This window comes from Cucurbita pepo, chromosome LG02 (genome assembly GCF_002806865.2).
Source record: "Cucurbita pepo subsp. pepo cultivar mu-cu-16 chromosome LG02, ASM280686v2, whole genome shotgun sequence".
In the NCBI taxonomy this organism is placed as follows: Eukaryota; Viridiplantae; Streptophyta; class Magnoliopsida; order Cucurbitales; family Cucurbitaceae; genus Cucurbita; species Cucurbita pepo.
In genome coordinates this window covers 14,350,105-14,376,414 of record NC_036639.1, presented here as the reverse complement: position 1 = coordinate 14,376,414, position 26,310 = coordinate 14,350,105, and the positions used below count along the sequence as shown (strand labels likewise).

Below are 26,310 nucleotides of genomic sequence, written 5' to 3'. Positions count from 1 at the left end.
CTAAACCCTAAACCCTAAACCCTAAAACCCTACACCCTAAAACCCTAAAACCCTAAACCCTAAACAAATCATTACATGTGTCTATAAGACTTCTCAACCTCAACCCTGTCGAGAATACCGTCATTGAGGCACTTAAATCATTATGTGAAAAATGTTAGTTTCTTTCGATCTTTTTCAACGAAATAGTATGGAACGCTCAAGTTCGATGAATTTGACACATATGTTGGGTTAAAATACGAAAATTAAGCAGTTTCGATTCCGGGCAATTTTTTTGTCATATTCCGTAGGTGTTAACATTTTTACTTTTTTCCCCTTTGAGATAGAGTCGTTAACTGGATCTGAAAAGTTGGTTTCTAGTTTTAGTTTCATACCATACACTCAAGATTGTCCTTTGTTTTCTGGATCTGAAACCTTTGTTTCTTTCGATTTTTTTCGTAGTAACTGTAAGGAAGGCTCAAGTTTGATGAATTTAACACATATGTTTGGTTAAAATACGAAACTTAAATACTTTTGTTTTCGGGCCATTTTAGATTCAAATTCCATCAATGTTAACATTGGAACTTTTTTCCCTTTTGAGACAAGGTCGTTAACTCGATCTGAAAAAGTTTTTTCTCGTTTTAGTATCATACTATATCTAATAAAGATTGTCCTAAGCTTAAAAGATTGTCCTCGTAATCTTAAATTTTTAAGTGAAATTATAAGGAACATTCAAATTTGATGAATTTGACACCTATATCGTTAACGAAAGAAAGAAAGAAAATAAAAGGAAGGAGAGAGAGGGAAAGGAAGTATATTTATGTTCATTGTTTTCAGCCTCGCAAATAAAAGTAGAGGCAGGCAAGATTTGAGTTGAAGTAGGCGATTGCAGTGGGGATTGAAGAAAATAAAGGTGATGAAACACAAATTTTAGTGTGGGGAGAAGTCAACTCCATCATCACTCAACTCTCCCTCCTTCAGCTCTTCAATTTGTTTTACTATCTCATTCAAGTCCGACCTTCTATCCACATCGTCCTCACAGCAACTCAACCCAATCTTCAGCATCTTCAACAGTTCGCCTTTGTTGCTCTCCCTGGCTCTCCCCAGCTCTGCATCGAACACTTGTGCAGTCTTCTTTTCCTTTATCATGTTGTTCACCCAACTGGCCAGGTCTGCTTTGATGTCATGATTTCTGGTGAGGTAGTTCTCTGGGAACCTACCTGTCAACATCTCCAGTATCACAATTCCTAAGCTCCACACGTCGCTCTTCTTGGTTATGCGCCCCAACTGCGCATACTCCGGAGATTTGTAGGCCATCATCAGTGTTTGGCTGTGCTCAAGGTTGGCTACCGGGATTAGGCCGTAATCCGTGAGCAGAGGTTCAAACGACTCGTCTAGCAGCACGTTTGAAGATTTGAGATGGCCATGGGGTGCTGCTATGTTGGGCAGGGAGGTGTAGAGGTAACACAACCCTCTTGCTATCCCTTTGATGATCTTCAACCTGGCGCCCCAATCCAGGCCTGGCTCCTCCAAGTTGTGGTTCCCTGGGTGCATATATGATTAATTAAGATACTAGTACGTACTTGATTAATTAAGATACTACTACTGCTCTGCTTACCGTGCAGATGGCTTGCCAAACTGCCGTTGTCTACAAAGTCGAAAACCAAGAGCTTCTCTTCCTTCCTGTAATAATAGGCAACCAGGGGCAGTAGATTTGGATGCGTCAACCTGCCTAGCCTTCTCATGTACTCATGAAACTCCTCTCTTCCCGCGTTGTTCATGTGCTTGTATCGCTTCACCACCACCGCACCACAGAGAACAGTTGCTTTGTAGGAAGACCCAAATGAGCCACTCCCTAATACTTCGGCGGACGCTCGGAGCAGATCCTGTAAGTCGAACCTCTCCCGGTCATTCCTCACGAACAACAGTTTGCCATGCTCTGCCCCCCTCTTCGGAGCCGGTGCCACCGACGACGACTGTGTGGATCTGTATGCACTCTCCGCTGGCTTGTTCTCCTCTTCAATACTGCCTCCTGCTGGATGCTTCCTTAAAACCAAAATGATGAAAATTGCAGCTGTCACTGCTAATGTCACCCCCAAAACTATCAGTATCACCGCAATTTTCAGCAGCCCTGAGGGTGACAACTGGGATATCTCGCATGCTGGAAGAGGATCTCCACACAAATCACTGTTACCTACAGCCATTCATAATTGATTTTTATTTATTAGTTGTTGTAAGTTACTGACATAAACTTGATCCAGTGTGCAAAGGTGATTATTAAGTTACCTGAAAAACAGGTAGGATCCATATGGCTTAAGCTTCTAGGTATGGGGCCCCTCAACTCATTGTTGGAAACATTAAGTTTCTTCAAAGTATCCATTTCAAGGTGGGGGACTTGGCCTCTGAATTTGTTTCCATCAAGTCTCAACTCCATAAGCGTAGACACGGAAGCGAGAGATAAGGGAATTTGCCCCTTGAATTCATTATTGGTCAAAAACACTTTCTTCAAAAATTTCATACTAGTAAAGGCATCGTCTGGGATTTCTCCAGAAAAATGGTTATAGGAGAGATAAACAGATCGTAGATTGCCTAGTTTGCTTATAACACTAGGCCAAGGCCCAACCAAGGTGTTGTTCATGAAGCTGAGGGTGCGCAAATGAGTCAAAGAAACGAGGGGATTCACATCAACCTCGCCCTTAAGCCCCATATTCTCGAGCCGCAGACCCTTAATATAGCCATTCATACAAAGCACACCCGCCCAGTTAGCCTTGCGGTTGTCGCAAGGAGGAACAGAGGGGTCCCAGCTGCGAAGAGAGGTGGTGGAGGTCAAAGAGCGCTTGAATTGAAGGAGAGTTTCGGCATCGGAAGCCGACAAGACGACCATTATGCATAAGGGGAGGAAGAGGAAAGCGGCGCTGATGGTTGGGGCGGGTGCACGCATAAGCCCCGCCACGCGCACGCCCGTACGCATTGGCCTTCAAAACTGAACCACCCAACGTGGCTCTGAATTAATAACATACACACTCACCTAGGCGTTGGTGGAGAATTCATGGGAAGCTAGATAGAAGAAGGCCCTTCAATGTGGAGGCACATTAATTTGGGGACCATTTTTAATTAATAGAGGTTGCGTGCGGACGAGGAGGGTATGCAGCAAAAGATTGGGGCGTTCAAACGAAACAAGGTTGGAGGGAACTGAAAAGGGTACGCTTAGATTGCAACCCCCCACCGTGTCTTCCATGCCCACCTACGATGGGGAGATATCCAAGGCCAGCCTTTGAATTCTTTTAGGATGTACCCAATTTCTGTTGCCTCTCAACTATTTCCTCATCAAAGCTAGAATTGCTATTTTTTCTTAATTATCATCGTATTTTAAATTTACCATTAAGTTTTGGTTGGAAAAAAGTTTATTCTTATTGCTCATTATAGCAAATAGAGATTGGGAAAGAAGAAACAAAGCATTTTTACGAGAGGAAGCTAGGGGCTATGGTTTTATTAACATAAGAAATAATATAAATCCTCCTATGTTCCATCTCAACGGAAAGTCCAAATATGAAAAGGGAAAAACAATACACTGCAATATATAAATTCTAAAAATATATTCTGAGAAAAAACAATAAAAGATTTACTTTTAAAAGGAATTTAAAATATGGTGTATAAACAAACATGTGATGACCCAATTGTACGCGTCGGTCCAAAAGTAGTTCAAATGGATAACCCAGTGTTAATTCAACAAATAAATGATTCAGATCAAATTTGATTTTAAGTGGAGCTCCTTTTGAGTGAGATTGGGCTTGGGCGAACTTTGGGCCACGGGCCCTTAACGAACGAGGCTGACTGCAGACTTCTGATCCTCCATAGATCGTCTCGGATCCTACGGAATGCAACTGGTAGCATAATTATTTGATTTACAAAATACAATTGGATGAATCCGGCTAAAATTGTTGTCATAATTACTTGATTTCTGTGAGTTTCGTAATTTTTCAACTTCTTCACCAAGAACAAAGATTAAAAGAAAAGGGGGAATTAACGAACAATTGATCAAATAAATATGCTGAATCGAGAACAAAGAGAGAGAAAGCGAGAGGTGGGATGTGTCCTCCGAGCTGAATAGTTAAACCTGGATTGTTCTTTCCTCTTGCTTCACCTTTATACTCCGTTTGGTAGTTTTTGCCGGGCCAGACAACCTACATACCTAAAACTCATACTCACGCTCTGTTAAGAGAGAGAGAGAGAGAGAGAGAGATCATCCTCTGCTATGGAAATGGGATCTCAGTCTTGCCTTCCCAGCTGAATCACTAGCGCCATTTCTTCCATCGATACCTTTGATTCAGTCACTGACTTTTCTGTCTCATTCTCCTTCGCTTTACAGGTACTTTCTACTCTTAATCAATCATTCACCCCTTATCCGCATTTCTATTTCTGATCGTCTTTTTAGATCTTTTCCATTTTCCCCGTTTTCGTACCACTGGGTGATGATTTTATGATCTGGGTTTTCGAATTTGATCCTTTTCAGATGACTTTTGACTGTAGATGGGATTAATCAGAAATGGGTTACTTCTGTATTCTTTGTTTAATTGCCCTCCGCTCTGGAATTGATCACTATCACTCTCCTTTACAGAGGGATACCATGGTTTTACTTTGTTTCTTTGATTTCAACTGTGGACTCCATCAGTATGAAGAATGTGGTCGACCTTTATTTCATTATTTTTTCTGAATTTTTTTCTTTGAGCTATGATTCTATCATCTCCTTACACTCCTAGATTTGAAGTCGTTTGAGGGTTTTCATCATGGAGGATGTTCGATAAGGAGAAGATGTAGTCTTAGAAGTCTGCGTTCAGTGTGGATAACCTTGTGACAGATGAAATTCTGCCTATCTCGATCTAGGAGAATGTATTTGAAGCTGAGTTTTCTTTGAGTTTTCTTTTCTTCTCGGACATGTTCATGTAGTTAAAGCTGCCCGAGGAACTATACTAACCTGGATGCTAGATAGCAGTTAAGCGTCCATTTCGAAGCTCAGTGTATGCTTAAGGTTGCAGAGAAGGGAACTGTAAGCTAGAAACGTAAAGCCATGCTTTTTCCATAGGGTGGGTAGTGGGAGAAGCAGTAAGAATTTCATTGACCCCTTGGAGGAGGAGATGAGAATGTTGGTTAAGGAGGAGAATGAGACTGAGCCCTTGGAGGATAATGGGTTCTCATGGCCTTCTTTCAGGACAATTGGGTGGGCATAAAAGAGGACTTGATGCGGGTGCTGATGTTCTTTGAATGAGGCATTTTGGATAACTCTCTGAATCAGACTTTTGTTTGCTTTGTTCCTAAAAGAAGAGAGGCCAAACAAGGTTAAGGACTTTAGACCCATCAACTTGGTTGTGAGATTGGCACTTCCCCTTCTCTTATTTAGGTTTCCCCATTGACCGTAAACCGAATTCTATCACTTTTTGGAATCATGTTGTGGAGAAGGTGCGAAAGAGATTTGCTTTCCTCTTTTGTTTTCTTTTTTTCCTTTTCTTTTACAAGTGTAGATTTACTTTTATCTATTTAGTTTTTACCCGTCTACTTCTTTTCCCTTTTTAGAGCCCCCAATTCTGTTTCTAAGTCTTTAGAGAAGCTTACGAGGTATTTACCATCGGAAGGGGTCGATGAGGGTAGGAGTGTAAATTGGGTAAATTGGGACTTAGGTGGGGAAGCCAGAGAATCTTGAGGGACTCAAGTTAGAAAATTTAAGGATCCCAACTTTTAATTGTAACGACCCACTTGCCAAAGTTCAAATCATGGATCACCACATGGACTCAAAAGGTCAAAAGGCGACAATTGTAAAGCAGGAGACCGAAAGGAAATTTGAAATTTAACATGCTTTTATAACTGATGTAAAAATAATTTAAAAGTACGCATCAAAATAGCTCACTAAGATAGCAAGTTTTTGAAGAGAATAACATTAAAATAATATTAAAAGTAACATGGATGGAAGAGACTCAATCTATGGCCCCTCCTGCAGTCACACGTCTCCGTATGCTCCCACTATCAACTTACGCTCCATCTAAAAACATAGAATAATATGGGACGAGTATAAAATACTCATTAGGCAACCAACTTGTAGGCTCTTGTTGGACTCATTCCTATACATGAAAACATAGGCTATGTGTTCATAATTATCCCTAGAAGTATCCAAACTACAACATATAGTACTAAACCCCTCAGCATNTATTTTCAACCCCCTCGGGGTTCATAACCGGTGGGTTTTTCTCTCTCTCTTAGCTCTATGTTTAACGTATATCTGGTTCCGTCGTCAATCTTGCGCAAATTGCACCTCGAGTCACTATGACTCATGGAAGGGCCATAAGATAATACTCTTTAAGTCTAGAAGAGCCCTTTTGTTCTTTCTCCTTTCAAACACGCTTCTGTCGCCGTACAGTGTTGTCCGTGGTGATAGTGTACGGTGGCGGCTGAAACCGTCCTCTCTTTATTTATTTTTTTTAATTTTCTAGCTGTCATCACTTTCCCTCTTCTTTATTTCAAATACATTGATCATCACATTAACGATTCCCGGTTGAGCCTAAAACCCCCTCATCTGTTCGAGTGGGTGCTTGGTGGGGATAAAGGCACTTACAAAAATCCTTGGAAGGCGTCTACTTTGAGCCCCCTTCCTTTTCTATTCTGGTCTAGTTCTCCATGGAAGAGATATGAACCGTTCCTAATTTGAGGATGGAAATTTGGAGTATTTTCTGCATTGATGGATAAGATTGGCTAATTGGCAAGCTTGGTAGTTCGTTACATCAGCTCCAAAAGAATAAGTTACATTGGAATTCAGAAAATTCTATGAGTTCTTAGTTGCATTAAAGAAGAAGATATAGAGGTTGTGGCCACTGGCAAGGCATTTCTACACCCGCCCTTATCTGCCAGAAAAATTGATGAACCGGCAAGGCTTCAACATAAGGGAGCAGGAATTACTAACTAAGAGCAACCTTTGTGCTTAGGAAGGACTAGCTAAGCTATACCTATTTCTCACGGGTAGTTTAGGTGCCAGGACCTTGCTTCTATCCCTAACCAATTACAATAAATAGTTGTGGTTGTGGCACCCTAAGTAACCTCAACCTCAAGCACTAGTATAATGAAGTATTAACATTCACACTATAGGTTTTGCAGTGATAACTTTTATCCGAGGCCAAGTACATTCCTTCCTTATTACTAAAATAAAGAATTAAGGTTACATATAAGGTAACCTCCACCTAGATTTGGTATATAAAGAAATTGTCATTGCCAGTTACGAAAGACAATGATATTATCCCATGGTTAACTGTATATATTTGATCTTCTATGTGTATAATTTCGTGCAAACTTGATTACTCTGATTTCCACAATTATGCAGGTTCGTTAATTTTCATGTAAATGATCAATCTGAGCAGTAGCTCAAGCGATGACTTTACAAGTCTGATTCAAGAGGTAGGCTCCTCACAATGCAACTGGCACCAAATAATGATGAAAATGCACCCATTTTAAGTCAATTGGATTTTCAGCCACAATCTGTGGAATCGTCATCCCCGGCTGAGATTATTGTCATAGGGAGAGAGAGCTCCGTTACGGATGATGATTTACACAATCCTAACGTTGATGAAACTTGTCACCTGGTGAACGCAGACCTACCGCAATGTCGGATATGCCTCGACACCGGAGGTTTTTAACATTCTTTTTTTGTTCAATATGCAATGCAATTTCATCAAACATCAGTTAAGACAGTGTTTCTTTCAGGAGAAGATTTAATCGCTCCATGCCACTGCAAAGGCACTCAGAAGTATGTCCATAGATTATGTCTTGATAATTGGAGGTCCACAAAGGTCAGTTTTCCTGAATTTCATATTACCTCTCTATTCTTAATTCTTAATTGTAGCAGATATTGTCGATTATGCCCCGTGATATGTCATCTTAATTGTAGCAGATATTGTCGATTATGCCCCGTGATATGTCATCGTCAGTCTCACGATTTTAAAATGCGCCTACTAGGGAGTTCTACTCTCTTATTAGGAATGCTTCGTTTCCCTTTTCAACCAATGTGGGATCTCCCGATCCACCACCCTCTTGGGAACCCAGCGTCCTTATGGCACACTGCCTGGTAACTGACCCTAATACCATTTGTAACAACTCAAGTCCACTGCTATCAAATATTGTCTGTTTTGGCCCATTACGTATCGTCGTCAGCCTCACGGTTTTAAAATGCGCCTACTAGGGAGAGGTTTCCACATCCTTATAAGGAATGTTTCGTTTCCCTCTTCAACCAATGTGAGATCTCATAGTTGGTTAGAACCCGCATCGGTTGAAGAGAGAAACGAAACATTTCTTATAAGGGTGTGAAAACAACTCCGTTTTAAAATCGTGAGGCTGACGGCGATACATAACCGGCCAAAGCAAACAATATCTACTAATAGTGGGCTTGAGCGGTTACAAATAGTATTGGAATGGCTCAAAAGATGTGTCAACAAAGACGTTGGACCTCCAAGAAGAGTGGATTGTGAGATTTAACATTAGTTGAAAAGGAGAACGAGTCAGTGAAAACCTCCTCTAATAGGAGTGTTTTTAAAACTGTGAGGCTGATAGCAATACATAACATATCAAAGCTGACAATATCTGCCAATATCTACTGGCAGTAGGTGTAGATTTAGGTTTAGGTTGTTATATATTTGAACTACTACCAATCTAATACATCTGCTTTCATAGACGTTCCAAACAAGTGGGTGTTCGATAATGAAGTTTTCAAGGTTTTTGGCTTCTAATCCATGTCAGTAATTCTGTCAGGAGGGCTTTGCTTTTGCTCATTGTACAGAGTGCAGAGCTATGTTCATGATACGTGCAAATGTCCCTACTGATCGCTGGTGGTTAAGACTGAAGTTTCAGTTTCTCGTTGCTAGAGACCATGCGTTCATTTTCATCATTGTTCAGCTGGTAGATTCTTGTAATTATATTTTCAACTACTCTGGGTTCATTCACTTTTAAGTCAAGGAGTTTGATTCGAGTTTGGCTAAATTTTCTTCCTTATTATTATCATATAAACCCATTTCATTGTTATGATTGATTTTTCTAGAGAGATCTTCACCATGTGCTTTAAACAGATCGTGGCATTCTTGGGTGTGTTGGTGTACAAATTCTACGGGGAGGAACTAAGGGAAATGTTTGGTTACGAAGAACACCCATATGGGTTCTACGCCATGGCTGGTATACTGAGGCTGCCGATTAACTACTTACTTTTTAGTCTTTCTTATATACGTATTGTATTTATTAAAGTGAATATTCTCCCACAGATTTTTGGTTTCTTTTGATAAGAAGAACCTAGAACTTGCTGTTGGATGAATCCTTGAATGAAATCAAGCACACCGGCTTAAGAAAATGTAGTTGCTATACTATCCGACTTTTAAATGCTTCGTTCTATAATTTCCTTCTGCAGTCTTGGCTATCATCTTGGTTGGATTACTCTACGGATTCTTCATAGCGATTATATGCGGGCAGAGGATAAATGAACGCCACTACCATGTCCTTGCTAAGCAAGAACTGACAAAGGTTCAGTAACGATTTAAGATCAGAATATTGTAAAATTGTCCTCCCCCCGTTAAGAGTTTTATGTCAAAGTTGCGCTTACAGCGGTTAGCATGTATTCCACCTGAGATTGATGGTTCAAATGTCCCATCTCCTATTCTTTGTACTAAAAGAAAAACTTTATACATTTCAGGAGTATATAGTCGAAGATCGAGAACATAACAAAAGTGTTCCTGAACTAGACCCCAGACATGTTATGGAGCTAAGGATGTTAGGCCTGTATTAATCTGGAACTTCATGAACTCAACTTGATGTAAGGAACTCTGTAGTGTATAAATTCCTCATCTTTTTATATCTCACTGGAGAATTAGCATTTGGGTAATGTTGTCTGGCCATAATATTTGTTTTGTAACTTCAGAATTCAATTTACAATTATATTGCAAGAATCCTGGAGGTTTTACATTTTTTTGACCCCGTAATCTTCACAGGTTTTGATTGATCTGGCGGGTATACCTTTGAGTTGATCAAACAAAGCAAATTGTTTATAAAATTTCGCGAGATACCTAGCAAGAAGAGTCTGTGCCTTCCTCGTTTACTATAGCGGTCTGTTTGAACAAATAAGGAGTCGCTTCTTGGTTGGGCACACAGATTTCCTGGTGTAAATGGGCATTCTACGTGATGACGAGGAAATTGCTTCCCGTCCCGCCAGGCTCCCACTTACCCCTGAAGGCCATTTCACATATCCTTTTGGATTTGTATTTCTTTGTGAACGATTCAAATTAGTAAATTAAACTGTAATTTATCTGTTAGCTATTGAGTTATCCAAGATGCTTCAAGGTTAAGACAGCTATGCGTCCATACTCCTATTAATGTGTGTGATCCTTACCTCTTGGGTTCTTTTAGGCAGTCAAAGATATTGCTTAGTTCTAGTCTTTCAGCATTCGTATATGAAGATGTTTCACAAGGAAGGAAAGAGGTCGGTTTGGCTTTTTGCGGAGAAAGAGGGAGAATTGGAGATTAGAAGCTAATCCTTCAATTTCATAGAAGAAGAAACAAACAACGTATCATAATATATGTATAACGAAGTATGAATGAATCCTTAAGTTGGGAGTAAAAGGAAATAAGGTAATTTGAGCACAAAAAAGAAAGAGAGAAAAAAACAAAGAAGAGAAGAAATCACCGAGATTCTAGAGTTCCGAATCTGGTTGTGGTCGGAGCGTTTGAGCGGCAGCCTTGGCAGAATCCTCCACCATTTGTTTGGTTGTGTGGAAGCTCTTGGTAATGGATTCCTTCATATTCTCATTCCCCTTCACTTGTCCATCTTCCACCGGTTTTCCTGGTCGGAAGCTGAGACCCAACCATGGCGCGTATTATGTGTAAGAAACAAGCAGGTAAAGCAAAGGAAACCAAATATGCATATGAATATACTGACTCTATTTTTGGTGGGAAGAGGCAGGTGACGGCTCTATTGACCACTTTTCGAACCTCCTCCCAATAGGAGTTGGGAGGCGGAGGAGAGGATGCTGCCGATGCCGATATTACTCTACCTACTGTTTCTTCGATATTATTTGGTGCTTCCTCGTCGGCCTTGCCAACGCCAACCACCACCACCATCCATAACACTAACACCAAAACAAAACCACCCTTCTTCATCATCTTCAATAGTCCCTCTACGAACTGCTAATTTAGTTGATATACCAAACTCCTTGCGCCTTACCACTACACTAATATATATACACATTATATTATATATATTATATATTATATGTTGCAAGTTCCCGAAGGACTTCCAGGTGGACAGTGCATCTTCCATTTTCCATACACGTGTCCATGCTTTGGGGTTTGGAGCCAACCCAACTCTCCTCCTTTTTCATCTCATTCTCCATCAGCTATTTGAACCTTCCACCTGTCCGGAGGTAAACATATTTCTTATAGTAATAATAGTTTATCAAAGCCAACTTCATTTGAAGAAGGTGAAGAGTAAAATGATAAATACTCATACCATATATACTTTCTTCGCATTCATAAACTCATCTCAATGGTTCTCCATGCCAGACTATGTATGGATACACCCAGAATCCACCTGTACACAATAATCAAATGCCAGATGCGTTGAAAGGTGGAGGACTTGTTCTGGCATCCCAACAATCAACACTTTTTGTATTAAATTAACCAAATTACGGTATTACAGTATAAAGTACCAAAAACCTAAACTCAAATCCAAGTTTCTATTAAATGAATTATTATAGCATACTCGTCCTAAATTCCGCCACTAACCAACCAAACAAACAAACCCACTTGTTGTCAGTCTCCTTCAAGACATGCCGCCCCTGCTATTGTTCAGAATTGACCCTAGGGTGCCCAGAACCGCAAAAGCCAAAAGCGGGGTAACATCCAGGGTATCGAATATTGGAGGAATTATATTCCGGAACAGGTTCAAGTATGGACCGCAGAGATCACGAATTGCAGAGAGTGGGTGCCTGGGGAACCAACTAAGCAAAACCCTAACCATCAAAACCCCGCTTGGCCATCCCTGCAGCCACCACCGTGAAAGGCGTGTGGAGATATCAGATGGGGCGGTCCCAGAACAGGGAGCCGGCCGCCTGGAACGGACCGAGCCCAGGACAAGGAGGCCATTGTTCTTGTTTTTGTTTCTTTTAGAGAGAAATGTGGGATCTGGTTTAGGATGAGTGGGTTGGAAGATTGAGAAATAATATCCGAAGTGAGAGTGAAGACTGAAGAGGAAGCAAGCATAGACGGTGAAGCCTTTGGGTTTCATATTAGAAAATGATAAATTTAAGTTTTATTCTTACCTGGGTGTTACATATATTATACACATCCGTTCCTTACAGCTATATAGATACCGTGTAAAGGTCATTACTGTTTGTCTACATGTGATGACGTACACTCCTCGCCCCTCCATTCTCCTTCTTCCTCTCTCTTTAATTTAGAATCAAGATCCAATTTCATTTATGTCATTCTACTTTCTTATATGTACAAAATACCATTTGATGAATTTGGTTAAAATTGTTGGCATAATTATTTGATTTGTGTGAGTTTGGTAAATTTTCAACTTCTTCACCAAGAAAAAAAGATTTTTTTTCTTAAAAAAAAAAAAAGGATAATGAAAGATTACACCAGTGCCAAACCAACAAAATCAAATAAAATATGCTGAATCGAGAAGAAAGAGAGAGAAAGCGAGAGGTGGGATGTGTCCTCCGAGCTGAATAGTTAAACCAGGATTGTTGTTTTGCTTCACCTTTATACTCCGTTTGGTGGTTTTTGCCGGGCCAGACAACCTACCAGTTGTTGCGGCTCTTTGAAGAGAGAGAAATTCTTTTTATACATACTCACAACTCAAACTCACGCTCAGAGAGAGAGAGAGAGAGAGAGAGGGAGAGGGAGAGGGAGAGGGAGAGGGAGAGGGAGAGAGAGATCATCCTCTGCTATGGAAATGGGATCTCAGTCGTCTTGCCTTCCCAGCTGAATTACCAGCGCCATTACTTCCATCGATACCTTTGATTCACTCACTGACTTTTCTGTCTCGTTCTCCTTCGCCTTACAGGTACTTTCTACTCTTAATCAATCATCCACCCCTTATCCGCCTTTCTCTTTTTAGATCTTTCCCATTTTCCCCGCTTTCCTACCACTGCTTGATGATTCTGTGATCTGAGATTTCGAATTTCATCATTTTCAGTTGAGTTTTGACTGTAGATGGGATTAATCAGAAATGGGTTACTTTTGGATTCTTTCTTTAATTGCCCTCCGCTCTGGAATCCACCATTTTTCACGTTCCTGCACACAGGGATACCATGGTTTTACTTTGTTTCTTTGATTTCAACTCTGGACTTCATCAATTTGAAGAATGTGGTCGGTCCACCTTTATTTCATTATTTTTTCTGAATTTTCTCTTTGACCTATGGATCTATCATCTCCTTACACTCCTAGATTTGAAGTCGTTTGAGGGTTGTCATCATGGAAGATGTTTGATAAGGAAAAGATGTAGTCTTACAAGTCTGCGTTCAGTGTGGATAACCTTGTGGCGGATTAAATTTTGCCTATCTCGATCTAGGACAATGTATTTGAAGCTGAGTTTTCTTTTGTTCTCCGACATTTCAAATACGTAAATTCTCTGTCCAAACAAAGTTGAAACTGGATCTCCTACCAATTCACTCTTTTCTATTGCTTTTTTTAGTCACCAGCTGTCTAGTCTTGTTTTAAGCATTTCTTTTATCTTGTTTCTCCAATTCTTGATGTACAAATATATTCTGGTAAGGTTTCATTTTTTCTTAGTGAAATGAAGATTGAATACACTTTCTACCTATAAATACTGGAATTCCATCTGCTTACTGCATTTCTGGCCCTGTGATTGGGTTTTAGTAAATTGAAATTGTTCTCCTGCCCCTCTCTCTCTCTTTCTTATGCTATTGTTTTATTCTTGTAGGACACCGGGACTTCTATTTGGCCTTCTAATAGTTGCCTTCTTAGCTTGCTTTGGTCCACTTGAGATTCTTTGAACTGATTTGATGGGTTCCAGATTCCCATCTCATCAACTTAGCAATGGCCTCTTCGTCTCGGGGAGGCCAGAGCAGCACAAAGAAAAGGCTCCAACAATGAGTTCAGTGGCAATGCCCTACACTGGTGGCGATATTAAGAAGTCGGGAGAACTGGGAAAGATGTTTGATATTCCTATGGAGGGCTCTAAATCTAGGAAGTCTGGGCCCCTCAATGTTGCTCCTACAAGGACTGGTTCCTTTGGAGGTGCTGGGACTCATTCAGGACCCATCATGCCAAATGCAGCCCCCCGGGCGGGTTATACCACCTCTGGTCCTATTTCTTCTGGCATGATGACTAGCTCAACCTCATTCAAGAAGTCTACTTCTGGGCCACTAAACAAACATGGAGAGCCTGTAAAGAAAGTATCTGGCCCTCAATCTGGTGGAGTGACACGCCAAAATTCTGGACCTATTCCTCCAGTTCTTCCTGCTACTGGACTCATCACATCTGGCCCCATTTCTTCTGGTCCGTTAAACTCATCTGGGGCACCTAAAAAAACGTCTGGTCCTTTGGAATCAATGAATTCGATGAAAATAAATGGTCCTTCGATAGCACAAAATCCGGCTGTGACTACCCTTAGCCCAGATGATGAATATTCTTTTGGAAAGAGCTTCCCAAAATTAATACTCTGGTCTGTGATTCTCATATTTGTGATGGGGCTCATTGCTGGTAGTTTTATTCTTGCTGCAGTCCACAATCCTGTTCTTCTCATTGTTATAATTCTACTCTTTGGAGTAGTTGCTGCAATATTTACCTGGAACACCTGTTTCGGAAAGAGAGCTCTTATTGGTTTCATTTCTCAGTATCCTGATGCTGAACTCCGAACCGCAAAAAATGGGCAATATGTCAAAGTTTCTGGGGTATGTTGCCTAACAAACTACTCTTTGATTGTGGTGAAAATACCTAACTACCACTCTTGATGGTGTTGGATATTTTATAAGATATTGAATGAAATGAAATGCACATAACCATTTGTCTGGCTTTTGATTCATTTAACTATCAATAAATATGGTTTTAGTGAACTATAGAGTAGGCGTACTTCCTGTTGAAATGTGAATTTTGGGCAACAATCTACTATAAATACTACCCAAACTCCCAAATTTAATCATTTTTTGTTTTATTTTTATGATATTTTGTTGTACTTTGTAAAAGGGAATATATTATTGATGTCACAATACTCCTCAAACTCTGCAGGTTGTTACATGTGGCAATGTGCCACTTGAGTCATCCTTCCGTAAGGTTCCTAGATGTGTCTATACATCTACAAGTCTATATGAGTATCGAGGGTGGGGTTCAAAACCAGCAAATCCTGGACATCGCCGATTCACATGGGGACTGAGATCATCGGAGGTAATGTATCCATGAGGTGATGGAATACAATTGGTTGTTGACTTTTCTCTCTTCATTCCCAGATTTCTTAAAATTGAAGTCAATTGTTGCCATTAAGTAAAAAACTACAAGAACTCTTTCCCCTTTCCTGTTAATAAGCATCCAATTTTGATTAAGAAAAATAGAAGTACAGCAGATATAACGAGCATGTTTTGGGCGAGGAGTCGTGTTTGGAGGTTTTGAGCAAGGAGCTTCATAAAATTTCCCGGAAGTATGGCAATAGCTAGTTAAGGAATTCCCACCATGATTGAATCTTGATTTGCTGGAGACGGCAGTGCTCACTTGCATATGAGGACATATTCATACACATTTATTGAACATTACTGTAAGAAACATATTTTTCTGTACGTTTCAGATTTGAGAGGATATTTGAAAGGTATTCAGGTTTCCTCTGTCTGTTCTCTCATCTTCATGCCATCTCTAAAAGCAAGAAATTACTAATTTTAGAAGTGCTTGGATATTGTATGAATGATAATACCCTAATTTTGTAAGTCTGTTCTATAATTGAAATTCAATATCTATATTGATAAATTAATTTTGTGCTCATGTTTTTCTTTCATAGAGACATGTGGTAGACTTTTACATCTCTGATTTCCAGTCGGGATTGAGAGCGTTGGTTAAGACGGGATATGGTTCTAGGGTGACCCCATATGTTGACGACTCTTTTGTTGTTGACGTTAATCCATCAAACAAAGACTTATCTCCAGAGTTTGTCCGATGGCTGGGAAGGAGGAATCTTTCAAGTGATGATCGTGTAATGCGATTAAAAGAAGGGTAAGCAACTTTTGTTCTCTTACAATTCAGAGAAGAATTCAGTTCCAGTTTGATGGTTGGAAGTAGTATTGTTAAATGTGAAATGATATAAAATGTAGGTACATAAAGGAGGGTAGCACTGTTAGTGTGATGGGAGTGGTTCAGAGAAATGAGAATGTGCTTATGATCGTCCCCCCGCCAGAACCATTGACCACTGGATGCCAGTGGAGCAAATTAATATTTCCAGCTAGCCTTGATGGTATCGGCCTCAGATGCGAGGACTCATCAAAAATTGATGTGATTCCTGTGTAGTTAGTTATATGTGCATAAGAAAGTTGTTGAGGTATTGCGGTTATTATAACGATATTTTGATGATCAGGGTGCATCCACTGAACAACCAAAGAAGACTTCACTTCTCTTCTTGGCTTGATGTATAGTTTGTATTCATATTCCTTCTTTTATGTTTCTAGAGCTTGAAATTACATTGTTGGGTTTAATTTGTTATGAAGAAGAAGAACTTTAAATCTTGGGCTGACTGGTAGTAGCAAGTATTATATGAAGAAGAAATGCAAGTATTTTTGGTGTCAGATATAACATGGCTTCTCCCTTCTTCTATTTTGCAACTTGTGGTTGGCATTTGTTTTATGGTGCATTCCAAGTTAGAAAGTGTTAGTCTAGAAGCAGGATAGGTGGAAGGGTGGAAGGGTGTTGCTGAATCAACTGTGCAGCAGTAAAGGCAAAGCGAGGTACAGGACATATCGAAGTATTTGCATCGGCACCATCGGCACCATCGGCACCATCACACGTAGTTGTTCATACTGAATTAAAAGAAATATGAGTTAATTTTATGTAAGATCTTCGGGAGTTCATAGAATGAAGAAGGAAAAAGGAAAAGAGGATGGGAATGTTGAAAAAGAAGAAAAATGGTTGTAAAGGAAGTGATATAGTGTCTTCTGATATAATTCTAACCTGGAGAACGGAAACTAAAGGAGCTTAAAAAAAGGAGGTAGGAATAAGTTGCAAAAGCTGAGATGAAATGAAACAATGCCAAATATGGGAAAGTTGGGGAACCAATGATATTTGTACATGAAATTCGCAATTGTCCTTAATTATAAATACCAAAATATAATTACTTTATTTCGTCGGATTTTAGAGACACTGAATACCGATGGTTATCAGTAGTTACAGAATCAATTTTTTTTCTTCTTTTTTCTTCTTTTTTCTTTTTTCTTTTTGACAAAACCCAGAGGGAGAGGGAGAGGGAGAGGGAGAGGGAGAGGGAGAGGGAGAGCGACGGAAGTCAGATAGCGAGCGAGGGAAGGGAACCGTCTTTGGGATTGAGACTGAGATTTGGATTTGGATTGGTTTTGGAAGTTTCTATTTTCGGCACATTATGTCTCCTAATCCATCTGCTATTACACCTGCTGTCACTGCTTTTCCTACTGGTAAGTGCTCAAAATGGCGTTTTCCCCCTCTCCTATCTTCATTCTCCCCTTTTCACTTCATTTCTTCTCTACTACTTAACTTTCTAATTCCTCCTCGCTCCTAGATCTTCTCCATTTCGCTGATGTTTCTTTGAATGGGGACGTGGGTGTGTATTCCTTGGCTGTTCTTATGCTTTTCTGCTTAGCTGGTGGGAGTTTTTTTTAAAAAAAAAAAAAAAAAAAAAAAAAAAAAAAAAAACATCAATTGTTCAATTGATTATAATCTTCAAGCTTCTAAGTCTGAATCTTTTAAATGTCTTAGTAGTCTTACAGATCCTAGCGCCGTCTTCAATTTCAGTACGCAATCATGAGACATTTAATCTGTTATTTCCCCACAACCCTTTAATTTCATAATTTCGGTTATTTTCTTCTGGTGTTTTTCCTCCCTTTGTATAAAGGGTAAAACTCAAGTATTTAGTTTTTACGGTGAAGCTATTCTATTGAGGAGACATTCATGTAATCAACTGTTGTTCCTAGGATTTCTTTTCATTTCTGCCCGTTTCACATCGTCTAGTTTCCTGCACATCACCCAACTCCTCAACTCCAAACATTTTTTCATCATCACTTCTGCCTATCAGCTTGATTCGGGGTTGCTGTCTTTGTTGAATAAAGTCTGGAATTCCAGTTCTTTTAATGATTTAATGATTGTATTAGAAGCTAATTATCTGCTTGTTGATACTATACCAACAAAGTTTCTATGAAATTGGTTATGTGTGGATACTATCTGTGTGTTTTTTACCCCTTTCCCATCGCTTCTTTTTGTACCTTGTCATTCATTATTATTCACTTTTCTAGATGTACTTCAGCGTGGATATTTTCCAGCAATTTAATCATTTCTTTAACACGGTGTTCAACTCCCTTTTCATATCTTAATTAATTTGTGTTGCTGTTTCCCCGAGTTTACTGGCAGTCATAGTTGTTTCTTTCTCATATGGCAATCACCTGCTGATCCTGCCCTGCATTTCTCCACTTATCAGAGAAAAATGTGTGTTTAAATTTAGTTTAATGTTAAATATGGTGAATTATTATGCAGCTAGACCTCTTTTGCTCTCCTAATCATCTATTTATTTAGGGCCAATCAATTCTAATTCTGAACCAATTTAATAATGCAGTCCTATGCCTAGCCATGTTTTATGCTCTCATATTCACGATGAACTTATCTCTGGCTCTGGCTCTGGCTCTGGCTCTTATCCAGCTTTTGAGACTTCGTTGTTTTCATTACCTGGCACATGTTTCTGTGTCTGGCTCATGTTTAATGTTTTGATTAAAATTGATTGAAAGTTTGGCCTTCAGGAGAGACTTGAGTATTACATCGGCTGCTGATATTTCCGTTGTGTTAATTCCTGTGGACTATTTTGAAGAGGCAAGATGAGTTCTAGAATACCATCTCATCAGCTTAGCAATGGCCTCTACGTATCAGGGAGGCCTGAGCAGCCTAAGGAGAAAACTCCAATTATGAGCTCTGTGGCCATGCCCTATACTGGTGGAGATATTAAGAAATCAGGAGAGCTAGGGAAAATGTTTGATATTCCTGTGGATGGCTCCAAGTCCAAGAAGTCAGGACCTATAACTGGTGGCAACTTGAGGTCTGGATCTTTCGGAGGTGTTGCATCTCATTCTGGACCTATCATGCCTAATGCTACAGCTCGCACCATGTACACCACTTCAGGTTCTTTATCTTCTCAAGGCATTTCTGGTTCAGCTTCACTAAAGAAATCAAATTCTGGACCTCTGAGCAAGCATGGGGAACCTGTAAAGAAGTTGTCTGGTCCACAGTCTTGTGGAGTGACACCTACTGGTCGTCAAAACTCTGGGCCTCTTCCTCCTGTACTACCTGCAACGGGCCTTATCACATCAGGACCCATTTCTTCTGGCCCTCTAAATTCGTCTGGAGCTCCACGGAAGGTTTCTGGTCCCTTAGAATCAGTAGGATCCTTGAAATTACAGGGTTCTGCAGCTCACAGTCATGCTGTGACTACTCTTACTTATGATGATGATTATTCATTTGCAAAGAACTTCCCAAAAATAGTATTATGGTCATTAATTCTTCTATTTGTGATGGGCTTTATTGCCGGGGGCTTTATTCTTGGAGCTGTCCATAATGCGATCCTCCTCATTGTGGTTGTGGTTCTTTTTGGTGCTGTTTGTACACTTTTCATTTGGAATACTTACTGGGGAAGAAGAGCGCACATGGGTTTCATTTCTCGCTATCCAGATTCCGAACTTAGAACTGCAAAGAATGGACAATTTGTGAAGGTCTCTGGGGTAAGTATGTTTCTTGATATTAGTAAAACGTACTAAGCCAAAGGATGTAGATAGAATTGATGAGATCAAGAAGCTAATAGTTTTTTTCCTTAGCCTGGTCTTTGTTATAATTAAGTTTCATTTCAATTGTCTGTTTTGTCCATTTGAAATCCTCAGTTACCCCCGTGTTTGGCTTTCTTCTCTTAGGATTCTATTGATTGTGTCGACTGTGAATTTCTGCACCTCATAGTCGGTTGCATGTTTTAATCAGCAAATGTTATAATTTTGGCAACCCAGATTTTCTAGTTATATTTGATAATCCATGGGAATTACTAAATAGAAGTGTTTGAGCATAGTTAGTATGTGTTGGATATTGTCTCTAAGAGATGGTTAGAGAGGCATTACATTAGAGAGAACTGATAAATGTTCGTCTCCCCATTTAGATTCATACACAAAGTTTATCATTAAAGATACTATTTATTTTTCATGACATGACTACATGTGTGGGGAAACAACTTACTGGACTTGGTCTAGTTAATTATTTTAAAAGTTCACTTACAGATACTTTGATTTTTCTTTCAAAAAAAAAAGAAATTCTGCTAGCTGTGTGCATTAGGAAGGGAGATTTTTGGCTGTTATCATCTTCTGATGGTTCTGATGCATTCAATGGTTAGTGATATCTTATCTACGCCCATTGTCTAATATACTGGAGGCTGATTACATATCGATGCCCATTGACTATTTTATTGTAAGAAATGAAATGTTGCAATTTCTCAAATGGGAAAAAAGAAAAAAAAANAAAGGGAAAAAAAAAAAAAAAAAAAAAAAAAAAACTCTTTCTTCATCTTGTTATCATTATATCGCTTTATTTGTAGATTGTAATTTGTATTGGTCCTGTTTTAAAGGTGGTTACCTGCGGTAACATGCCTCTTGAGTCGTCCTTCCAAAAAGTTCCTAGATGTGTTTATACATCAACGAGTTTATATGAGTATCGTGCGTGGAGCTCCAAAGCTGCCAATCCTACACATCGCCGTTTTACTTGGGGGCTCAGATCACTAGAAGTGAGTGACTGAAGACTCAATTTATGGTTATAGTTGATTAATCCTTGAAGTAAATTTACTGTCTGCTACTCTCTCTTTGTTTTGGTTTCTGGTTTCTGTTTTGTGTGTCGTGGGGGGTTGAGAATCATGGCATATTATTGTTCATTTGATCATATAATTTTTCTTACAAACTTACGAGTATTGAACTCCTTTTCCATTAAAAGCTATGATTCACAAATTCAGTTGGAGCTTACATAGTGATTAATGAATCAATATCATAAATACAAGATACGGACCAAATTTTTTATTCTTAAAGGTTGAAGTGGTCTGTAAATATCTTCAGCTATTTTGTCGCTTGATTTGAATGTTCAATTTTGTTATTGAGGCCACTTATAGCTGAACCTTTTGGTGTTATTCACAGAGACATGTGGTTGACTTCTACATCTCTGATTTTCAATCTGGATTAAGAGCATTGGTTAAGACTGGTTATGGCGCGCGAGTGACTCCTTATGTTGACGATCCAATTGTTATTGATGTTAATCCAGTAAACGAAGAATTGTCGCCAGATTTCATTAGGTGGTTAGGCGAACGAAATCTTTCAAGTGATGGTCGAGTAATGCGTTTAAGAGAAGGGTAACCAACATTGTGAACTTATGAGCGCTTTTGAATTAGCACATTGCACCATCCATCTAAGAACAGATATGTGGCAGGTCTTACTGTTTTATTATATGTGCAGGCATATCAAGGAAGGAAGCACTGTTAGTGTAATGGGAATTGTCCAGAGAAATGAAAATGTGCTGATGATTGTCCCTCCGCCCGATCCAATTGCAAGTGGGTGTGAATGGAGCAAGTGTATTTTTCCAGCTAGTATTGAAGGTATTGTTTTGCAATGTGAAGACATGTCGAAGAACGATGTGATACCTGTTTAGCATCTCGAACATGAACTCATTTGACTTGAAGGAATCGTCTTTCCTCATTTAATATTTGCTTTGTTGATGTTGATGTTGATGTTGTTGGTAGGTAGGTAGGTTAGGATTGACGATGAATTGACAGAGATTCCGATGGTTTAAGATGGATGTATGGGGTGGTGGTGGTGTTTTTAGTTTTGGTGTATAGTTTTCGAGAGTTTCTTTTCCATGTTTTTGGTGTAGGGAAAGGGCATGAGAAAGCTTCTTGTAATAGGGAATGGGCTTGGTGCTTTGTGTATTTAAGAAGATTGACATCTTACTTTTAAATAGAATATGAAAGTGTTACGTGTTTATCGTTGATCGTTGAATGTCTTCCTTAGCTGATATCACGAAACCTCACCTTAGTATTCACTTTTGAAATGACGAGAGCATAATTGAAATTCATTTGAAAGCTTAAGGGCGCAATAGAAACTCGTCACTTGCATCCATGTTTGCCTATATTTGTTTGAGAATCTCACGTGGGTTGGAGAGGAGAACGAAACATCATTTATATGGAAACTACTTTTAAAAAAGGATCATTTACAAGGTGTAAAGGATCATTTACAAGGTGTTGAAACTTAAAAAAAAAAATCGTATGTTTAGGTCATTACAATTTTATAACTGGATAAGTTGGGCCAAATCAAAATAAGATTAAACACAAAATTGATTTAAACACAATTTGGGTGAAAGATCCTTTGGTACCATGCCCAAAACAAAAGAAATGGAAGGATATTTTCCCTCTTTGGTGGGTGGAAAGCTTGTTCTCTGCGGCTTCTACTCGGTGGGACTAAAAACCTTGTCACAAATATTTATAAATAGGAATAAAACGGAGGGACATAAATGTTAGATAATTTCTGTAAATGATCTATAAGAGATCCATTAAGCAATTGCAGTGTAAATGTGATTACAGACGAGACGGAGGGCGGGGCTGCCCCATACACAGACAAATCCTCCGGTTCACAGATCTTGAAATCGGCTTTCACATTTGCCCTCTGCACAGTTGGGGTTCGATCGCATGAGAGATGGCGAGGCCGTCATCGAAGCACGTATCAGTGAAGTTGGTGCTAATATGCTTGGGGCTTCTTGGATTTGCTCTCATGGCCGACTTTATGTGGGCTTCCTCTTCGCGCTTTTCCTATTCATTATCTATCGCATCCAATTGGGCTCCTCCTTACCATTCCGATAGCAGCATAACGATGCCCAGAAAGCCAGATCATGGAAATCTCAACAAGGTCAGCTTCACTCTTGTCCATTGATTTGTGCAATTTACTTAACGTTCAAAGGTTTTGGATATTGATTNTTTTTTTTTTTTTTTTTTTTTTTTTTTTTTTTTTTGATAAGAGACAAGATTTGTGTATAACTTGAAAAGCTGTCTCTTTCGTACCATATGTGAAGGATTAGCACTTGCCGTGGCATTGCCTCTTCTTTCCCGATTTTTATTATCTTTCGTCAATCTTAACATTTCCCTGCTTCAATTTGATGCTACGCTCTTTTGTTTCTTTAGGATTTGAGTGAACTCCTATTCACTCAGGTGGGTTCACTTTTTCATTGTAGACCATTTTATACCCATAATTTAGTTGGGCTGTCTCCATTATTCAATGTGAAAAATCTGGGAAGAAATAGAATTAGAATGCTTATTCTTGGATTATACGACAATTTGAGAGAGCAAGTATTACTGCCTGATGGTGGAATAAGTCTGCAATGTTTTGGGTACTCTTTCAGTTTACTTTCCTATTTTGAGAATATCAAACCATACAAAAGTTTGAACAATCTGAGCTCTCCTTTTAAGCAGTTAACGGCTACATTCTATGGTTATTGCAGGGAGAGGCTGCTAAAGGTGGTAAAGACACTAATCCTGGGAGAACACTGTCAGCAACCTTTGCTGATCTGCCAGCTCCAGAGTTAACGTGGAAGAAGATGGCAACTGCTCCTGTGCCTCGCTTGGATGGTGCTGCAATACAGATCAAGAATCTTCTATATGTATTTGCTGGATATGGCACCATTGATCTTGTGAGAATCTTGCCTCATTTTCAGTTCTAGTGGGTTCATGCAGAGGGAACGAAATGTTTTGCAGCTAGATTCTAGTAACATCTTTGCGGATGATCTGCCCATTAAGTTCCATATATTATTTTAGCCATTATGATAACTGTGACTGTGACTTAGTTAAAAAAAAAAAACCTGCAAAATTGCTTTTAAAATAATGCAGATTTCTCCAAATATCTTGCAACCTTCTGCAATTTTTTGTTTTCCTTGAATAACTTTTGTATAGGCTGTATACTTATTGTCTAAAGAACCAATATATCAGTTTTTAGCAAAATTTAGGCATATTTTTCCGATGGCAGAATAGGAGATTGCCCTGTAAATTCAGCATACTTGATCAGACTTAATAGGCTCTCTGCTTTTTATTCCTAATTTTTTATAATGACTAACAGGTACACTTATTTATTGATATTGTAACCAATTACTGGTCAGAAAGGAAGATTTGGCCATGTTAGTCTCTGTTATTGGGCTCTTATTTTTGTATCTCCTTTCTGTTGGTGGTTATAGGTACATTCACACGTTGACGTTTATAATTTTACTGATAACACATGGGGAGGAAGATTTGATATGCCAAAGGAAATGGCACATTCACATTTAGGGATGGCAACTGATGGAAGGTACATTTACGTAGTCACAGGGCAATACGGTCCACAGTGCCGGGGCCCTACTGCTCATACATTTGTGCTCGATACAGAGACAAAGCAATGGCAGGATATGCCCCCATTACCAGTCCCCAGGTATTTTTCCTTTTTAAGAAGCGGACACTGTGATTTTATATTAGAAGTCATACCATTAAATAGTCTTAACATGATGAGATATTTGCAGGTATGCACCGGCAACTCAACTTTGGAGAGGTAGACTCCATGTGATGGGCGGTAGCAAGGAAAACCGGTACACACCTGGTTTGGAGCATTGGAGTCTTGCTGTGAAGGATGGGAAACCCTTAGAAAAGGAGTGGAGGAGCGAGATACCTATTCCTCGAGGAGGACCTCACAGGTCTTTGTGCTGTCTTTTGTGATGACTTATAAATGCAATTTTGATACGCATTTCCAGTTTGTTGATGATTATAAGCCTTGATGACTTGGACCTTGAGTGACCAGTTTGATATTTCTTTTATGCATGCTTAGAGTAGTCTTTCTATTAGACCTCGAAAAGATCAAAACATTCTTAACTTTGTCTTGCAGTCGCTGCATGGATTTCTCTTGCATTTCATCAAGTGTATTTGGTTTGTTGCAGGGCATGTATTGTTGTTGATGACCAACTTTATGTTATCGGAGGACAAGAAGGTGATTTTATGGCAAAACCAGGATCCCCTATTTTCAAATGCTCTCGCAGGAATGAGGTAAGCTCATATCTACAGCTTTATCCCTTAGTTTCGTCAACATCTTTACTCGTGTATTTGATCTCTGCTAAGGATTTTGAAACTTCTTAATGTCGTTAACACTCTTTATGGTTGAAAAAAAGGCCTTGAACTAGAATGCAAGAAGTTTATATTCAATCTTGTGGGTTGAGTTAGGTGGTTTACAGTGATGTTTACATGCTGGATGATGATATGAAATGGAAAGTGCTGCCATCAATGCCAAAACCGGATTCCCATATTGAGTTTGCTTGGGTGGTGGTTAACAATTCAATTGTCATTGTTGGGGGCACGACAGATAAGCATCCTCAAACCAAGAAGATGGTTCTCAATGGAGAAGTATTCCAATTTAACTTGGATTTGCAGGTATCAATCATTTCATATACTCCTTACGTAATTTAAAATTTTAATATAATTTTATCGTTTTCATCTTAAAGAGGGAGACAACTCCTTCCTTGTTTGCACTGTTATTATGTTGTATGATTGCAAATATCCAGAGGAGTGGGGTGTTAGGTTGGTTTAGTTGAGTCACGTTTTTGTTGAAATTTGTGTTGCAGCAATGGTCAGTGATAGGGAAGCTCCCATTCCGTGTGAAGACTACGCTGGTTGGGTATTGGGATGGATGGTTGTACTTTACGTCTGGACAACGAGATAAAGGACCCGATAATCCCTCGCCGAAGAAGGTGATTGGTGAAGTGTGGAGAACGAAATTGAAACTCATCTTATGACAATTTTTCCTTACATTTCTTCTGCAACTTCGTTTTGGCTGTGCTGTGCCTTTCTTGTAGAGCGTAGAGGTTGATTGAGAACAAAAGAAAAAGAAAAGAAAAGAAAAATCCCTCCTACCCTTAGATGTATTCATTCTCTGACTAAATATTTTGTTGCTCCCACTCAATTCTGAAGTACAAATATTGTACAACTATCATTTAGATGGGGTAAACTTTGTTCTTTTATTTATATAGTTTTCATAGTCGTCTCTTATTGAGCCTGTACAATAACAACAC

General features: G+C 39.3%; 5 protein-coding genes and 1 long non-coding RNA gene across 10 annotated transcripts; 4 read left to right on the top strand and 2 right to left on the bottom strand.

The window, feature by feature from the left end:
- Nucleotides 1-774: 774 nt before the first annotated feature.
- On the bottom strand, nt 775-3,087 carry LOC111789181 (pollen receptor-like kinase 4). The gene is made up of 3 exons (XM_023669845.1): nt 2,263-3,087; nt 1,595-2,170; nt 775-1,520 (listed from the first exon to the last, which is right to left on the bottom strand). Exons 1-3 carry the CDS (start codon nt 2,945-2,947, stop codon nt 907-909), a joined length of 1,875 nt encoding a protein of 624 aa, XP_023525613.1. The 5' UTR covers nt 2,948-3,087; the 3' UTR covers nt 775-906.
- Nucleotides 3,088-4,178: 1,091 nt separating this feature from the next.
- LOC111788515 lies at nt 4,179-10,341 on the top strand (the record flags this gene model as incomplete). The annotated part of the gene is made up of 9 exons (XM_023668849.1): nt 4,179-4,345; nt 7,377-7,413; nt 7,488-7,644; nt 7,720-7,805; nt 8,761-8,907; nt 9,075-9,177; nt 9,407-9,519; nt 9,689-9,808; nt 9,984-10,341. Coding segments are annotated over 8 exons (903 nt in total), but the record flags the coding sequence as incomplete, so codon positions are not given.
- Nucleotides 10,342-10,505: 164 nt separating this feature from the next.
- On the bottom strand, nt 10,506-12,573 carry LOC111787906. Its single transcript, XR_002814052.1, has 3 exons — nt 11,498-12,573; nt 10,928-11,401; nt 10,506-10,842 (listed from the first exon to the last, which is right to left on the bottom strand). It is a non-coding gene; the product is annotated as an uncharacterized LOC111787906 (long non-coding RNA).
- Nucleotides 12,574-12,890: 317 nt separating this feature from the next.
- On the top strand, nt 12,891-16,781 carry LOC111787902 (uncharacterized membrane protein At1g16860-like). 2 transcript variants are annotated; one of them, XM_023667998.1, is made up of 6 exons: nt 12,891-13,060; nt 13,193-13,365; nt 13,940-14,912; nt 15,247-15,402; nt 16,004-16,215; nt 16,314-16,781. In XM_023667998.1, the coding sequence occupies exons 3-6, from the start codon at nt 14,022-14,024 to the stop codon at nt 16,504-16,506; spliced, it is 1,452 nt and encodes a 483-aa protein (XP_023523766.1). In that variant the 5' UTR covers nt 12,891-13,060; nt 13,193-13,365; nt 13,940-14,021; the 3' UTR covers nt 16,507-16,781. The 2 variants fall into 2 exon arrangements, with proteins under 2 accessions (XP_023523766.1, XP_023523765.1); XM_023667997.1 differs by lacking the exon at nt 13,193-13,365.
- A 674-nt stretch (nt 16,782-17,455) lies between these two features.
- Nucleotides 17,456-22,228, top strand: LOC111787901 (uncharacterized membrane protein At1g16860-like). Of its 4 annotated transcripts, none has more exons than XM_023667993.1 (5): nt 17,456-17,639; nt 18,972-19,943; nt 20,828-20,983; nt 21,384-21,595; nt 21,699-22,228. In XM_023667993.1, exons 2-5 carry the CDS (start codon nt 19,047-19,049, stop codon nt 21,889-21,891), a joined length of 1,458 nt encoding a protein of 485 aa, XP_023523761.1. In that variant the 5' UTR covers nt 17,456-17,639; nt 18,972-19,046; the 3' UTR covers nt 21,892-22,228. The 4 variants fall into 4 exon arrangements, with proteins under 4 accessions (XP_023523761.1, XP_023523763.1, XP_023523764.1 ...); XM_023667995.1 differs by having other exon boundaries at nt 18,960-19,943; XM_023667994.1 differs by lacking the exon at nt 17,456-17,639 and adding an exon at nt 17,648-17,785.
- Nucleotides 22,229-22,706: 478 nt separating this feature from the next.
- LOC111787903 (kelch repeat-containing protein At3g27220-like) lies at nt 22,707-26,285 on the top strand. The gene is made up of 7 exons (XM_023667999.1): nt 22,707-23,141; nt 23,731-23,919; nt 24,457-24,686; nt 24,775-24,945; nt 25,186-25,291; nt 25,466-25,672; nt 25,864-26,285. The coding sequence occupies exons 1-7, from the start codon at nt 22,932-22,934 to the stop codon at nt 26,032-26,034; spliced, it is 1,284 nt and encodes a 427-aa protein (XP_023523767.1). The 5' UTR covers nt 22,707-22,931; the 3' UTR covers nt 26,035-26,285.
- Nucleotides 26,286-26,310: the final 25 nt, after the last annotated feature.